Below are 15968 nucleotides of genomic sequence, written 5' to 3' on the forward strand. Positions count from 1 at the left end.
GAAAAGGGAAAAAAATCTAAATAGCAGATCTACAAGTTCACAATGCGCCATGAGTTTGTAGATCGCCTATTTTCTCTCTTTAAAAAAAGAGAGAGAGGTGTGGTCGTTTGTGCTTTATTATACCTATTGTTATGGAGTTTCAATTGGCAAACGCTGCAAATGTAATTCCCCTAGTTGGGACAGTAATGATTGGAATGTTTTTAACTGGTCATTACATCTACTGTATATGTAAAGTCTGGAACACTGCAGTTTTCTGGGGGGGTTGTATGACTCTAAAGTCAAGACACATGGGAGACCTACTGTAGTTGTGTTGAGGATTATGTCAACATCATCACGGTCATCTGGCACCACATCATCGATTAAGCGGGGTACGAGGATAGCAGGGGGTGGTGTTGTCACAGCCTTCTTAGCCTTGAACAGGAACCTGGACATCAAAGGGACACATACAGCAAATACCACATGCTGTATAGGCCACCCAAGAAGCTCTGCACGGATGATGCCATTTTAGAGGTCTCAGATTTTATCAATCTTTCAAATCTTTCAAATTGCTATAGAGAGGCCTCTTTGCACCTGATTTTAAACATTTTTGATTTATATATAGCAGTAGTGCAGTGTGAAGTAACAAGACTAGATTCTAAAAGCCTCACTACTAGTGGCCCCTAGATGCTGTGCTGCTCTGAACCAACCGACATTGCCATCCCTGAAGTACATTTTATTTATTTTATCAAAATAAACATTGGGATATCTCAGAAATATAGCTTTATACAACATTATCAAATAGTGGCCCATATTTACACCAGTGGTTCTCAATGTCGGGGCTCCATGGACCATTACAGGTCTGTAACTCTGAGAGTGTACAAATGGATTTGTACGATGCCGATACCGATTAGTAGTGATCAAAGAGGCCTATAGCCGATTAAAAAAAATCATGAATTCCAAAAAGATCTATATTTATCAACTCGAAAAACGTTTTATACTGTAAATATAGCTCCTACATTTAACAGCATTTCTTATATGCTTTTTGAACTTGAATTTTAAATAATAAACAATATAGATCCCGAAATGTTTTGTTCTATCAAATGCAGCATTATAATTAGCTCCCACTTGTAGCAGCATTTATTATGAACTGAATTATAAATAAAACATTACGAAACAGTTCCCCAAAGGGTTTTTTTCCCTGTAAAAATGTAATCTTTTTCTTTTTTGATTTCAATTATGAATTATGATATTGATAAAAATCATGAATATCGGCCCCGATCGGCCGTTTCGATAATTGGTCGATCCCTAGATTTTACAGTGTAGATTAGGGTCCCAGAGCTAACCCATTACACTCTCTGAGTTACAGACCGACAAGGGTCCATTTTGACCGCTGGTGGTGGTCCTTGGACCCAACATTGAGGAGCAGTGATCTATACAAAGAAAGACCATACGAACCCTTTCTTCTTGCTCTTCTCCGTCGAGGCATCCTTTTCGTTCTCTCCGTTCTTGAGTGCCGGAACTTCCTTGGGCACGGAGGGTTCCTTCTTATCTTCTTCCAGCTCCCTGCGAGTGGCCGACTTCAAGAGCACCTCAAAGTCCGAGTTGGGGTCCATCTCCAGCACCTCGTCCTCGGGGATGGTCAGGGTGCGGGTGAGCGGGGTGGTCCCCGCCGTGACTTTGAAGGTGTCGTGGAACTCGACGGGCATGCTGAGCCTGAAGAACAGCAGGTCTGTGTTGGCGTTCTGAGAGCCATAGGTCTTGTGGGTCACTTTCAGACAGGGGGCGCTGTCCACTGTGCCGTCCATGCGAGTCACCTTGGACACAGAAGAAACATTGGAACGGTGGGATCGGTGGGAAAACAACTTCTCTGTAATTGGTGAAGCGATCTACAAAATGCGGTCAGTTAATCACTTGAACCCTAGCATCCCTATTCTGGGGGCGAACATTCAGAGAAAATAGCCAGTCTACAAGCTCAGAACGCGTCGCAGCGGCTATTTTCAGCTGAGATATTTAATAAAACAGGAGGGGGAACTAGTACAGTATAGAGGCCTTGGGAATCCGGTTAACTAAGTATAAGGTTTAAGTTTAAAGGGATATTTCACTTTCAAACATGTTTGGGGTCATTTTAACGACTACCCCAGACAGTTTTATAGTTGCTTGATTCCGTATTTATATATTTGATATTCATTTTAACAGACACACCCCCTTCCCATACAAACCCATTCTAACTTCAAACTCCATTTAGATTAATTGAAAACACCCGTCCTTGGCTCTGGTGCCTGATATTGTCCTTCTAATGTGTGAAGAGACCGTGTTTTTTCAATTTATTTTTTATAATTTTTGGGGAAAATTAAAAAAATTATAATAAAGAAAATGTAATAAAATAAATGAAAAAAATAATTGAAAAAACAGTGTCTCGTCCTCACGCATTAGAAAGACAATATCAGTCACCAGAACCAGGGACGGGTGTTTTCAACTAATCTAACATGTTTGAAAGTGAAATATCGCTTTAATGAACACTGTGTAGAATTTAATTTCAAACAAGATTTGGACAAATTCAGTTCTGCGTTTACAAAATGATTGCTGACATTAAAACAATAGAACATTGCTATTAAAGTTATGAATCATGAAGATGAAATGTAAGGATAAAATCATCTGTGATTTACAATGCAGACAAACTATAAATCAGTAAAACTGTGACGTGACAATAAAGTTCAGTTGAGGTGAGTTGAGAACAGATGATGTATTCTTTTTGCGTCAGTGTGAAATGAAACCATTCACTCTATATTGTACCTCGATGTGTGAATGGTCTGTGGGCACAGGGATGAACTGGGGCAGACTCTTGCTGAACCACATGGTGATGTCTCTCTTCATGTTGATGGCGAAGGGTTCGAATCCCTCCTGCAGGCCGCATATGGTGAAGTAACGCAGGCTGCTGACGTTCTGGCCCAGGTTGATTCTGCCAATCTGAGACATACCCAGACTGCACACAGGAATGAAGCCTGGAGATTTCAACACACACACACACACACACACACACACACACACACACACACACACACACACACACACACACACACACACACACACACACACACACACACACACACACACACACACACACACACACACACACACACACACAAAAAATCATAACAGGAACTAGAAAAAGCACAGGTCTCGCCAGGTCAGGTAGAATCGGCCACCTGGTGGCGCTATAACAGGCCCATGTGAAAAATTTGGGGCAGAGGTTCAAAACATACTCTCTCACCATGCCTTCGGCCTGGCGGAGACAATTAGAACTGTATATCTGCAATTTTTTAATAGCCAACGCAAAAAATCTAAAATGACACAGATGCTTTCCCGGTTTTAATGGGTTTAAAAGTAACCGTATTGGACATACTGTACAAGGTTTCCCGCCCGACAGAGGGACGATATTACCGACCAGATCATCATGACATAGCTGTATAGAGTAGGGTGTCCTCGCTCACCCTCTCCTATCTCGATGTCCTTGAACGCCATCTCTGAGCCGGAGTCGCAGATCAGCATCTCCCCGTTGAGGGTGAACATGATGTTCATCTCAGTGAGGTCGATCATGCAGCCGACCACGTCCCCAGACAGCCACTGGCGACCAAACGACTCGTTGCCCACATGCCAGCGCTGAGCCTAAAATACACGTAATAAAACTTTAGTCAACAATATATATATATATATATATATATATATATATATATATATATATATATATATATATATATATATATATATATATATATATATATTTTAAAAAAAATCATGGAAGCAATTTGAACGAAACTTTTCATAATTTAAATTTCAATAATTTAAAAAATAAATCATGGAAAACATGAGAATGAAACTTTAACCACTTAAACCCTCTATTCTTTGTACAAAATGGACCCGAGCTACCCTATCTACATCTGCAAATTGCTGATGTGCAAGCAATACATTAAGAGATATCTTGCCATGTCACTTGCCAAGTACAGTATGTAAATGTTATTTGTATACTTGTTTGATTTTGACTTGATTTAAATTTAATTTGTCTTTTTCTATTCATTTGTTTGATAGTTTTTATATTTGAATTAGTATTTTTTGTTGCATGACCCCAGGAAGACTAGAGGCTTATTCATGTGTCTCTAATGGGAATCCTTTAATATTAAACATAAACAAGCTTGCAACGTGCCACGTTGTGACGTGTTGTCAGCTTGCAGATCTGCTATGTTGGGCGAATGTTCCCCCTAGAGTAGAGATGCTGGGGTTCAGGTAGTTCAGGGGTCTGCAACCTTTAAGGTCAAAAGAGCCATTTTGGACCAAAAAATAAATACAAAAATGTTTGATGATTTTCACCTACTGTACAGTATAATGACATAGATGATAATAATAATAATGACAAAACAGAGATGCCAAATTAAAGTGATTAAATTAATACTCCTACCTTGTAGCCGTTAAATACATAGGCCAGCTCGTCGGCGCCCAGTTCAGTGTCGGCGCGGACGGAGGGACGGGCCCAGCCCACTCTCATCTCCCCGACGGTGACCGCCTCAAACTCAAAGTACCACCTCCCCTGGGTCACAGCATAAGACTTCTCTGCTCGGAACACTCGGATCTTGTCATCACGGCCATTTCCTGGCCCGTGGCCACCTGCGGGTTGCGCACAGAGGGAGCATTAAAAACCAAAGGAAAACGTGTAGTGCATTGGCTCTCAACCTTTTTCATGTCAAGGACCCTCTTAAAGGGCCTTTAAGATTTGTATTTGAGTACCCCTGCTATATGTGGTACTCGCTATTATTGCCTTTCTTTTTTTAATGGCAGGATGATACATTCTCAAAGGAACTTCAACAGAACAAGCTTTAGGGTGAAGTAGAGAGGAGACTCAGGAGAGAATTCTGAAATCCTAATCTATCCCTCTATAAATTCATTAAATCTCACGTGCGAGTGGGTGAGTGATCAGAACGGATGATCCAACGATATACCCATATATATAGGCATATATCAGACTGACCGACAGACAGGCAGACAGACAGATCTCCAAGGGACACAGATAGACAGACGGGTACACAATGGGTACTCTGACAATGGGTACAACATGTATTGCATAACCGGGTGGGATATTATACATTCCCGACATGCATTTTTCCTGAGTCTAGTTCTATATAGGTTAAGTTCTCTGTCTTGTCTTGTCTTGTCTTGTCTTGTCTTGTCTTGTCTGTCTGTCAGCCTGTGTGGACAGATTATGCCCATAGACATACATGCCTGATGTCACAGTACTGACAGCACAAATAGACACCTTTTGGCATCGGTTCATGTCATCGTAACGGAGAAAGAGGGGGAGAGAGAGTGAGAGGGAGGATGGAGGGAGAGAGGGGAGTAACCAGCCAATGCTGGGTCCTTAAACCTGAAGACACAAACCGGAAACATTGGTCAAGCTGATAATAGTACTTTTCTGCTTGTAACAAAGTTCAAGTTTGGACACGACGTCAACGTGAATCAGAAATGCTAGGCAACAGTTTCCCCGATATCAGCACAAATCGGTGTATGGAACAGCCCATATATGGTTTCTGTTGTGCGTGATGTCAGACTAGAGCTTGATCAACAAGAGAGAGAGAGCACAAGGCGTTCAAAGAGATGGACGAAGGAATAGCCGAGCTTCAACACACTCAAAGCGAGCGCAAAGAAGAGATGGATAAAAGAAATGGAATAGCTGGGCTTGAACACACTCAAAGCGAGCTTAAAGAGATGGAGATGGATGACGGAAATGAAAGAGCCGGGCATAGAAATCAACTGTTAACTTCTTTTATCCAACATTTTGATGACGCAAATGAAAGAATGGCCAAACTTGAAGACACTCAAAGCGAGTTTAAAGAAGAGTTGGATGTAAGAAATGACAGAATAGCCGAGCTTGAACACACTCAAAGACAACTTAGGCGAAACAATGAACACCTGATGAGCTTAATCGAAACGACAGGTGATGATGTTGATGACAAAGTTAATTGTCTGCAGTCAGAGAACTCAACCCTCTCACGCCAAGTGAAAAGTATGGAGCAGTCCAACAGAGATGCTGTTCAGGCTGAAGAGGAGCGGCTTTGCAGGGCCAGGGACCTTCTGACCGAGCACCAGAATATTGAAAGCAGTAAAGAAGCGCTAATTACAAAACTGGAGAATGAGCAGAAAATGCTGAAAAAGCAGGAGATGATGACAGAGGAGCAACTAAGCAGCCTTGAGGAGATGATGATAGACAAGAATAAAGTTAATATCGGCAACCCCAGTGCTGAACTATACACACTTCAGTGCCAAGTGGATGAGGCTCAGATTGAGCTGACGGATAAGGATAAGATTATCCATAAGCAAAAGGAGCAGGTGATGCATTTGATAGAGTTAGCAGAAGAGTCTTCCAGTATAATACTGGCCCAAGGGGAGAGGATCCAGGACCTTAAGAGTCAACTGGAGAGCAAGGAGGAAGAGGCTGCAAGTGCATGTGGTACATTTTGCAGCCTTTTGACGAGAGACAATGAAATAGCCCGAAACCCCATGTCCTTTGCAGATGAGGTCGAACTCCTGGCCTCTTCAATAGTGGAAGTGGATTGTCCTTCAAATAGGGAGAACTCGAAGGTTGAGGAGGAACAAGATGAGACAAAACTGGAGAGTCCAGTTCAGAGCAGATCACTTCAGGTTCCGGTCAAAAGGCACAATAGCATGTGGCGCCGGGTGATTTGGACACTTCTCGGTGTAATCTTCATCCTGGGTATTATTGGATTTCTGGTTATTGGATTTTCGTCTTTTGTAGTTGCCATGTCCTGCATTTCCTCTACGAACTACTGTCACAACTCTGCCGTCTGGACCCCAGCCTTTTCTCTGATGCCATCTTTCAAAGTCATCCACACTGGCCCGCCACCTGTCTAGCCAATATGATGCATGCTTCTTATTCGGCCTGCACTTGCCAACTTTTCCTGCCTGCTTTCCTCTTGGATTCCTCCATTCATTACCCACTTACTTTTGTTCCATGACCTGGTTATTAGACTTTTTCCATGCAGGTCAAATCTTTTTTAACTTTATTTGAAAAGTATGGAAACGATTATTTCGACCTTCTGGTATTTCGACCTAATGGCAGGTGTGTGTTGAGCATCCGTCCTGCAACTTTGACAGAGATCTGTCTGTGGTACCATTGTGCAGATCTTGCCTGTAAATAGCCTATGGTTCCTCAGTGAAGCAAGGGTGTTGTCTTCCTGGAACGGCCACTTCGCGGTCTGTCTTTGACTTCACTAATCTCATGGAAGTTGGTCCTAAGTTTGGAAATTGCACCAGGGCTGATACGAAATAATGCTGCCACTCTGCGTAGCGGAACACCGAAGTTGCAGTACCCATGCAACACACCTGTTGGCAGGTCGCTCAAAACGAGGCACATTTTGGGGGGCGCTACCCACAAGTTTAGTTGTGTTGCTCATTCCACGATTACACGATCCTTACAAGTTATACCTCGTTGTAAAGGTGACTAATCAACGATAACAACGATATAAAATACAATACCAATTGGTATTATAGTGGTTTATTTAGAATAAAGCAAATGTAAGCAGGCAATATAAAAGACTGATATTATTGAAAAGCAAGACAGGTCACTATAACGGCATGGTCTTGTGGATCTCGGACTTCATGTGGCTAGTCTATGACGTCTTATTTTGTAAACTTCAACTGCGATTGCTAAATTAATACATTTAAATACTTCAAAAAATATAAAAGTTGAATGTGAACAATATTCACATTTTATAATGTGAATATTGTTCACATTCTAACTCCTAATTGTGATGACAGAGCAGAAAAAAAAATAATATTACAACTAGTTAGAATGTGAACAATATTCACATTTTATAATGTGAATATTGTTCACATTCTAACTAATAATTGTAAATTATGAAACTAAAAGGAAACCACAAAATGGAGGGGAGAGGGGGATAGGAGGAAGGGAGAGGAAGAAGGGAGGAAAAGAGGGAGGGAGGGACACGGGGAACGACACAACGCCTGCGTTCTCACTTGGATCCGTGAGGTCGCACTGCGCTCCTCATGTAGACGTGTCACGCAGAAAAAAGCTCAACACATTTCAATTCCTGTTGTGGGCGGGTGTGTGCGACAGTTTCACGGGACTGCGCCTGCTTGGCGCTCCCGTCTGTCAGATTTCCCACGCCTCCCTACCTGCCTGCTCATCTCTCAATGGAAATGAATTACAAGGCAGGTCAATGTGAACTGAAAAGCCCTTAATTCATAGCCTGGACACCAGACAAATCTGCCACTGCTTTGGTCTGGCACCGCTCAGTTGTGATCGGATTTCACTCCCTCTGAAGTAGTGAGGGACCAATCAGGACCCAGTATGCAAATATGTGGTGGGTTTATCACCAGAGGCATTCGCCCCTTGGAAATGCAGGTTCCACACAGAGACTCCGGACTAATATCTACGCAGTGATATTAGTCTGGCCATGCCAGGCTACTTAATCCACCCAAACAATAACCCGAGTACCGACCAATACTGCTGGGTACCGAAACTTGAACATGTTCATCATCGACACATCGCTTTGCAACACAAAGGCACAAAAACGCTGGCAATGCCGGGCAGGCTGATAGTTTTATGCTTGTCATAATCCTTCTATAAGTTACGCAAATCTCTGCTGGCTTGCGTGCGTGAGTGTGTATCTGTCCGATCGACTTCAAAACACAGTGAGTGTATCACCGTGTCCGACACGGATTCCCATAAATACTGTATATAGGCATACAGTATATATTGGCTGTCAGGGGGAAACCTTGTACAGCCAACAATCCAGTAAATGAAAAAAAGAACCACGTGTTCCAATGGATCCAATGTAGTTATTATTTAGTCACTAGCTCTTGTTAATACTTTTTATTGGGTCAATATTTATAAAACCCGAAGAAAAAAAAACATTTTCAACCTATCTTCATATAATTGGTCCTCACTAATGCTCATTATATTATGGTACCTCTTTTCTCTAATCAATCTGTGTGTCAGAGGAGGGCTGTGGACAGTTCAGAAACCCGCCTACAAGTGATATCATCGATTGGGATTCCAAGCTTATAGAAACGGCAGGCTTTCTCTTCCTGGAAATTTAGCATGCTATTTACAAGCCATTGTTCTCGTATTAATAAAATAAAATAAATAATTTAAACAAATTATCTTGTTTCAAAAGACCAAACCTGCCTACCGATGATGTCACTAGTAGGCGGGTTTCGGAACTGGTCAAAGCCCTCCTCTGAGACACAGAGTGAGTAGACAGCAATGGTACCTATTATAATGAGCATTAGTGAAGACCATTTATATGAAGATAGGTTGAAAATGGCTTGACAACGTGTACTGTACTAGGTACCAGTAAACAGAACCGTATGTGTCATTAAACTTGGTGGAAGTGAGACAAACGTACTGCTCTCTTGGTCAGGTGGTTCTATGTTGTAGCCGTAGCCGATGAGTGTGCGAACGGCAGCACACACGGTCTCTCTGTTGGTCTTTTTGGTCTTCTCATCCAGTAGGTTGTAAGGGACCAGACGTGGATTGCGCTTGATCAATATGTCCTGTATGAGAAGAAAGAATTATAATGTCAATAATAATGAATACAAATCATTGCTAGGGGTGCAACACTTCATCAAACTAATCGTTTTAATCGTTAAAAGAAAACAAAAATCAATAATCGAACATTTAATAAAATAAACTATTAATAATCAATCCCTATAAGTTTTTAAAACGTTAAAAAATATATATAAAAAATTGTGAAGATAGCAGATACAATCTCACAACGCATCGCAAGGCGTGACATTTTATTATATACTGTATAGCTACATAAAACGCTTCTTGATTATTTGATAAATTAATCAAAAACGTAATTGATAGAATAATCTGTAAGATAATCAATAGTTGCAGCCGTAATCATTGCTGTGTAGATATTATACACAGCAAACTGTTAATTTTACCAGTGAAAAAAATTCATACGTTTTCATATAGTTGTATACAGTATATTGCACTAATAAGGTGTGGTTGTCACAAACTCTCAAGGCACACCTGGACTTATCCCACGGCACAGCACTGTTACTCGTCACACTGTTTGGGAACCACTGCCTAACAGTAACACAAAATGTATACACTACAAAGTCATTAGAAATTAGTTTTTTTATTGCAGAACCAAAGAAAGTGTGGAGTTACCTGCACAATACTGTAGGTCCAGCCCTGTCGAACTCGGTCCCTTGCCCAGACGTTGTGCCCATTTTCTGCCAGTCTCTCCACCAGAGTGTTCTGATTAGGGGTCAGCTTGACATGGTTGAGATCCAGAGGGGCTGGCTTATACCCACTGCTCTGCATGTAACTAAGGGTGGATAAAACAATTACACAGGTTAGGAGAAAGAAAAACTCAAATTGAGCTATCAGCAGGGAGTGTTGGGCGGGAGGTGTAGGACGAAGGCTCTACGACTACGTCCTCTCGGTGGGGGCTCCTCGTCCTCACTGGTAGGTGAGTCAGTAGGATACAACAGCAGTGACAACACAGAAATGTGTGTGGGGAGGAGTCAATTGGCATAACGACTACATTGGGGAGAAAAAGGGGTAAAGAATTATTGGCTAAAATGTAATTATTGCTGAGACAGTCAAACAGACAGACAGACAGACAGACACTGGAGATTTCAATATGCCATTGATTTTCGGTCTAATTAAAACTTCTACAATGGCAGCCATAAGAGCAGCCCCACGTTATGCATGTACTGTATACAACACGTTATATATTCATATTGCTGACAATACACTATGAATGTTGTACAGTGGAACAAAGTGGTGGAACCAAAGTCAGTGAGCAAGTTCAGCAATCATAAAGTTGAAAGTGGAACTTCTACAACAGCGGTTCTCAAAGTGGGGTCTGGGGACCCCCAGCTAAAAGATTGATAGTTGGGATCCAAATAGACCCTTACCAGGCTGCAACCTCTGAGAGTGGAGAAATGGAACCAAATGGATCAATTTGGTTCCATTTTTACACTCAGAGTTACGGAGGTCCATGGCCTAATGCATACCAAACTGGGGGTCCTTGAAATAAAACAAGTTTGAGAACCACTGTTCTTTAAAGAGATAGTTCACCCTCAAAATGACTATCGATTAGTCACCCCATGGAGACTTGAATTCATGGATATTTTTCAGTTTCTGTCGCATTCCTAAGCCAATAATTTGATGACCAGCAGCGGTTCCGGTAGGAGACACAAAGGAGTATCCTTTGTGTCTCCTACCGGAACCACTGCCTACCGGTCCGCTGGTCTTCAAATTATTAGCTAAGGAATGCGACAAAAACTAAAAGATATCCATGAATTCAAGTCTCCATGGGGTGACTAATCAATAGGAAAAAAAGTGTGTGTGCGTGTGCGCGTGTGCGTGTGCGTGTGTGTGTGTGTGTGTGTCTGTCTGTCTGTACACAGTGTTCAGTGTGTCTGTCTGTCTGTCTGTCTGTCTGTCTGTCTGTACATCACAGTGTTCTGTCTGTCTGTCTGTCTGTCTGTACATCACAGTGTTCTGTCTGTCTGTCTGTCTGTCTGTACATCAGTGTTCAGGGACTCACGTTTTGGGGAGTTTGATCTTTTTCAGATTCTCTTCTGCTTTCTCGTCTCCCATTCCTACGTGACAGCCCAGTGCCAGAAGGGTTCTTCACATACATACGTGACACAAGAGGAAATAGATATGTTAGAGTTTAAGGTCAAATTAATACTGTAGATTAATTGAAATAATAATAAAAATAATACTATTTAGACAAACTAAATGTCACCAATAAATTCCAGCATTTATAGTAACATTGTTGATAAGACTTCATAAAAAAAACTATTTTCTTTGTTTTGGGTGTTCATAGAGTTGGGTGAGAATTAGAATTAGGATTATAGTTAGCCGTTACAAAACGTTGAGGACAGAAAAAGAAATGCAAAAAGAAACTTTTACATGGAAAAGAAGGCTTTGACTTACTTGAGTGTCTCTCCTGACATTGCTAAGTTATAATTCTTCTCGGGGTCAGGCAGACTCTGGAAATCCACCAGGCACGGGTGCAGCTTCTTGTTGTCATCACGGAACTTGATATGAAAGTGACAAGATTAGATTAAAATCTGATTTGCACTTCGATGTGCGCCGAAAATAGGCAATCTTCAAGCTCACAACGCGTCGTATCACAACGCGCTGTGAGTTTGTAGATTTGCTATTTTCAGTAAGGAGTCTCCTGTCTCTCCAGCTCTTTTATAAACAGAAAACAAAATTTCAGGTGGGACACCAATTTCAGGAGATAGAAACCATTCATTAGCTTCCATTTTTGTTTGTTTAATCACTTCCAAATTAACTTGTTTATCCTGTATCCTGTATGTGTATAAGTTCTCTCTTCTGATTGGATAAAATCCCGACCGGTTTTCTGATGTGGGGAGAGATGGACAACGTTGAAAACACTCACCGCTCCGAACGTCCATCCTTGTTCAATGCGAGTCACAGCCCATAGCTCGTGGCTATTTTCTGCCAGCTTCTCTCGAATGCGTTCCAGATGGGGAGGAAGGACAATCTGGAAGTACAATGATAAAAGGTATAATAAAATGGTTTACCGACTTGAGCCCTATTCAGACATTTTCAAAATAGCCGAATAGATCTACAAGCTCACAACACGTTACACTGCTTTATGAGCTTGTAGATCTTATATTATTTTAACGGGTTAAAAAAAGTCTAAATAATAACAATTATACTACATATTAGGATTTTATTTTGGCCTATAATGATATGCCCAAAATAGGGTTGCAGTTAAAATATAAAATAATACCAGTGGCTCATTCAGGTTTTAGTTTTACCTGTACTGTGTCCACGGGGCATGGAGTGAAGGCAGTATGTGACAGGGCCTGAGTGGGTCCTAAAAGGTTCCGCACGCCCTCAAAGTCGTGCTTATATTCCTTGATGGGCTCGATCCGCAAGCGATCCCTGGGCAGGACCGCTTCATAAGCCGGAGCATAACCTGGTGGCGGGAGGAACTTAAAATCTCCGTGTCGACCTCCGAGGAGAAAGCGGACCCTGAGTGATTAGAGAGTAACATGTGGAACTACAGACAGTACAAGACGCACTTTTACACTCCACACACTCCATACTATACAAGTCACAAGGAATGTCCAGATTGCTAGCTGTCTGAAAGCCACCACAACCGTTTTAAGACATATTTGTCTACAGTACAACCATAAGAATAGATGCAGGATAAATGCATTAAGAGGGATTCATGCAATGGCTTGTTGTTATCAAAACAAAAGGTTAAATCTTGGTTTGCCCAAAACCGTAAATTCTTCAGGAAATAGAAATAAGAACCTGTGTTCCAATAGGGCTGAACTGTGAGTTTCCTGAAGTAACAATACCTTTCCTTCAGCTATAATGCCGTAACAATTCAATCCCATTATGAGCATGTCGAATTCATCAAAATTGTAAAAAAAAAAGATTGTGAAAAAACAATAGCTTGCTACGCGCCGTGAGCTTTTAGGTTGGCTATTTTCATTACTTTTGGGTGACACTATCATACGATGAAGTATTAAATAGGGCATTGGCTTATGACAAAACATAAATAGACGAAACATTGGAGATCCAAGGTTTCGGCCCGACAGCGATGAGATCAGTTAAAAAATATGAGCTTCTTGTTCATTAGGTCGTACCTCACGCCCGCGGAGAAGCTGACCGCGGGGAAGAAGAGGCTGTCCAGGTTGAAGTTCTCGAACATGCCCTGCACAGGGTGTCCGTTGATACGGAAGGAGATGCTGGGAACGCTCAGGTCGAGGCAGCAGCTCACCACATCCTCTGCCGCGAGGATGTGCTGGTTCGGGGTGGAAACGTGACGTGGAACGCGCCCTGCGTGTGTGCGTTACAAAGTTAGGGGTGCAACAGTTAATTGAACCAATCGATTTGAACGATTATAAATACAAATAAATAATCATGCATTTGAAAATGGGGGTCCTTCAAATGAAAAGGGTTGATGAACCAGTATTTTACCTGTCCACAGGTGGAGACCATCGAAGCCGTAGGAATAGAGGTCGTCACCGACCCCGTTGCATCCCCAGCCTTCCCCTCCTCCAGGGTAGGGGCTGTAGCCCTCAGTTAGAGCCCAGCCCACGCGCAGGTGGAAGGGTTGCGCGGTCAGGAAGGGCTCCACATGGTCCACCATCACCTCAAAATACCACTTCTTATACTGGGTGGAGCCTTCACATGTTCCAAGGAAGATGTTGGGTCTCATGCTGAAGGGGAATTCAATAGTATTTTGATAGTAAACAAAAAAGTCCTGGGGACTTGTTTACATTGTGGTTCTATGTATTCAATTCATCAACATTGCATAAAGTATTTAGTCTCCCTGCTCTTCTATTGAGAAAACTAGAAAAAGGTGCCCTTCGGGCGTTTGGCCCTGTCCTACCTAACCCCCCCCCCCCCCCCCCCCCCCCCAGATATAACACTACACTGTTTGTCAGTGAACGAGACCTGAACAGTTCCAGCCAGCTCCCCTGTGGGCACGGAATAGTTTCAGAAGAATATGGCTTTAGTAGAGCTCAAATCTGATTGGACAGAGTGCCTGTGATGTAGGGGCTCTGCCCATCCTGTCCTGGCTGAGAGAGGTGCTGGGAATTTTACAGCCTGGAGTCACCTCACATAAAACTCTGCAGTTTGCACACACACTAAACATTCACACTTAGAAAAACACACTCACATATCCTCGTCTTTCTTTCTTTCTGCTCAGAATGAAGCGTCCAGTGATTATTCTGCTGTATGTGGGACTAACGTACCAGATCTCAAGTGCTGTCTTCATGGATAAACTTGCAGACAGCAAACTTTGTGGAGATGCAGAGTGCTCATGTAAGTCAAAAGATGTTGAAGATGTAGGGGCAGGGGGGTATGTGCAATTTACATAGTTCTGATAACTATTAGATCAAATTAAGAGGTGGAATTCACATCTAATGTACATTATGGTGTTGTCAGAGTGTACTGGTACATCTAAATTGCCCATGGCTTTAATGTTTTGTGTGCTTTCTCAGATGCCATCTCCATAGCCACGGCTTTAGATGACTTCACGGCTCAAGACTGCAGATTTATCAACATCAAGAGGGGACAAATGGTGTATGTGTATTCTAAGCTCACACCAGAGGATGGCGCTGGAATCTTTTGGTCTGGAAGTGTAGGTGCTGATTTATTTCTTTATCAATGTGCCCAAGCCATTCAGTCTAACCAGTAAAGATAAAGATCTTTTCTTCCAGTATACAGGGCTGGATTTACACTTAGTTAGTTGCACGCCAATCTGCTATTTTCAGTGCACGACACCACGCACAACAAAGTATATAAAGCTCTTCAGGGCTTACATAACCCACTCTCTGGGAACCTATTTGAAAGGCCATGTTATTTTCACTGGCAGGTATACAGTGAGCGTTATGTGGACCAGATGGGCATCATTGGGTACTTCCCTTCCACAATGGTGAACGAGACACAGATATTCACAAAGGACACAGTTGCAGTCCCCACGACCGTGAGTACAAGTGTGTCTCTATTACAGACTGTCAATGTTTTTTATATCACCAATGTATTCTCTGTTCTAATGGGTATATGTTGTCCTTTTTACTGTTTGTATTGCCTTTCATGCAGGGTATGGACTTCTACTGTGACTGAATTTAAAGAAGATATGACCAAATCCTCACTTCTTCACTTTCACAGACATTAGATGATTGTTATAGTACAGTCAGATTTGATGATTATGTTATAGTACAGTCAGATTTGAGTACCATAAACGATAGGTACTTTCTTAATAAGAATATTCACTTCTGTTTTGTATTTGCAAATTAAATAATTTGTTTTTAGTTTATCGGACACCCTGCTCAATAAAGCCTTTTTTTGTCACCAAAATGATGTTCACTGTTTGACAGAAGAGTTGGACAAGTTGAAGAAAACTGAATATGAATGACAATTATGACATGAC

At 41.9% G+C, this 15968-nt stretch overlaps 2 protein-coding genes across 2 annotated transcripts in view; one reads left to right on the plus strand and one right to left on the minus strand.

The window, feature by feature from the left end:
- The window catches only part of LOC308090779 (ryanodine receptor 1-like), a 124911-nt gene that overhangs the window by 80178 nt on the left and 28765 nt on the right, over positions 1 to 15968 (minus strand). The window contains exons 19-31 of the mRNA XM_080436044.1: positions 14006 to 14247; positions 13672 to 13864; positions 12832 to 13048; positions 12447 to 12551; positions 11975 to 12078; positions 11580 to 11663; positions 10190 to 10349; positions 9417 to 9564; positions 4433 to 4638; positions 3471 to 3645; positions 2773 to 2981; positions 1435 to 1793; positions 301 to 424 (exon numbers count right to left, since the gene is read on the minus strand). Coding sequence (XP_080292170.1) covers positions 301 to 424; positions 1435 to 1793; positions 2773 to 2981; positions 3471 to 3645; positions 4433 to 4638; positions 9417 to 9564; positions 10190 to 10349; positions 11580 to 11663; positions 11975 to 12078; positions 12447 to 12551; positions 12832 to 13048; positions 13672 to 13864; positions 14006 to 14247 — 2326 coding nt within the window. The remainder of the gene's footprint in view (positions 1 to 300; positions 425 to 1434; positions 1794 to 2772; positions 2982 to 3470; positions 3646 to 4432; positions 4639 to 9416; positions 9565 to 10189; positions 10350 to 11579; positions 11664 to 11974; positions 12079 to 12446; positions 12552 to 12831; positions 13049 to 13671; positions 13865 to 14005; positions 14248 to 15968) is intronic.
- Positions 14674 to 15872, plus strand: LOC308090589 (otoraplin-like). Its single transcript, XM_080435816.1, has 4 exons — positions 14674 to 14857; positions 15037 to 15176; positions 15411 to 15521; positions 15638 to 15872. Exons 1-4 carry the CDS (start codon positions 14743 to 14745, stop codon positions 15659 to 15661), a joined length of 390 nt encoding a protein of 129 aa, XP_080291942.1. The 5' UTR covers positions 14674 to 14742; the 3' UTR covers positions 15662 to 15872.

Source organism: Gymnoscopelus braueri (genome assembly GCF_963280865.1).
Source record: "Gymnoscopelus braueri genome assembly, chromosome: 8".
In the NCBI taxonomy this organism is placed as follows: domain Eukaryota; kingdom Metazoa; phylum Chordata; class Actinopteri; order Myctophiformes; family Myctophidae; genus Gymnoscopelus; species Gymnoscopelus braueri.

Bases quoted from the DNA above. Each gene is read 5' to 3' on its own strand.
- LOC308090589 (XM_080435816.1), top strand. From the start codon at position 14,743: ATGAAGCGTCCAGTGATTATTCTGCTGTATGTGGGACTAACGTACCAG. The intron at 15,177-15,410 runs GTAGGTGCTGAT...TTTCACTGGCAG, and splicing joins GAATCTTTTGGTCTGGAAGT to GTATACAGTGAGCGTTATGT. The intron at 15,522-15,637 runs GTGAGTACAAGT...CCTTTCATGCAG, and splicing joins CAGTTGCAGTCCCCACGACC to GGTATGGACTTCTACTGTGA.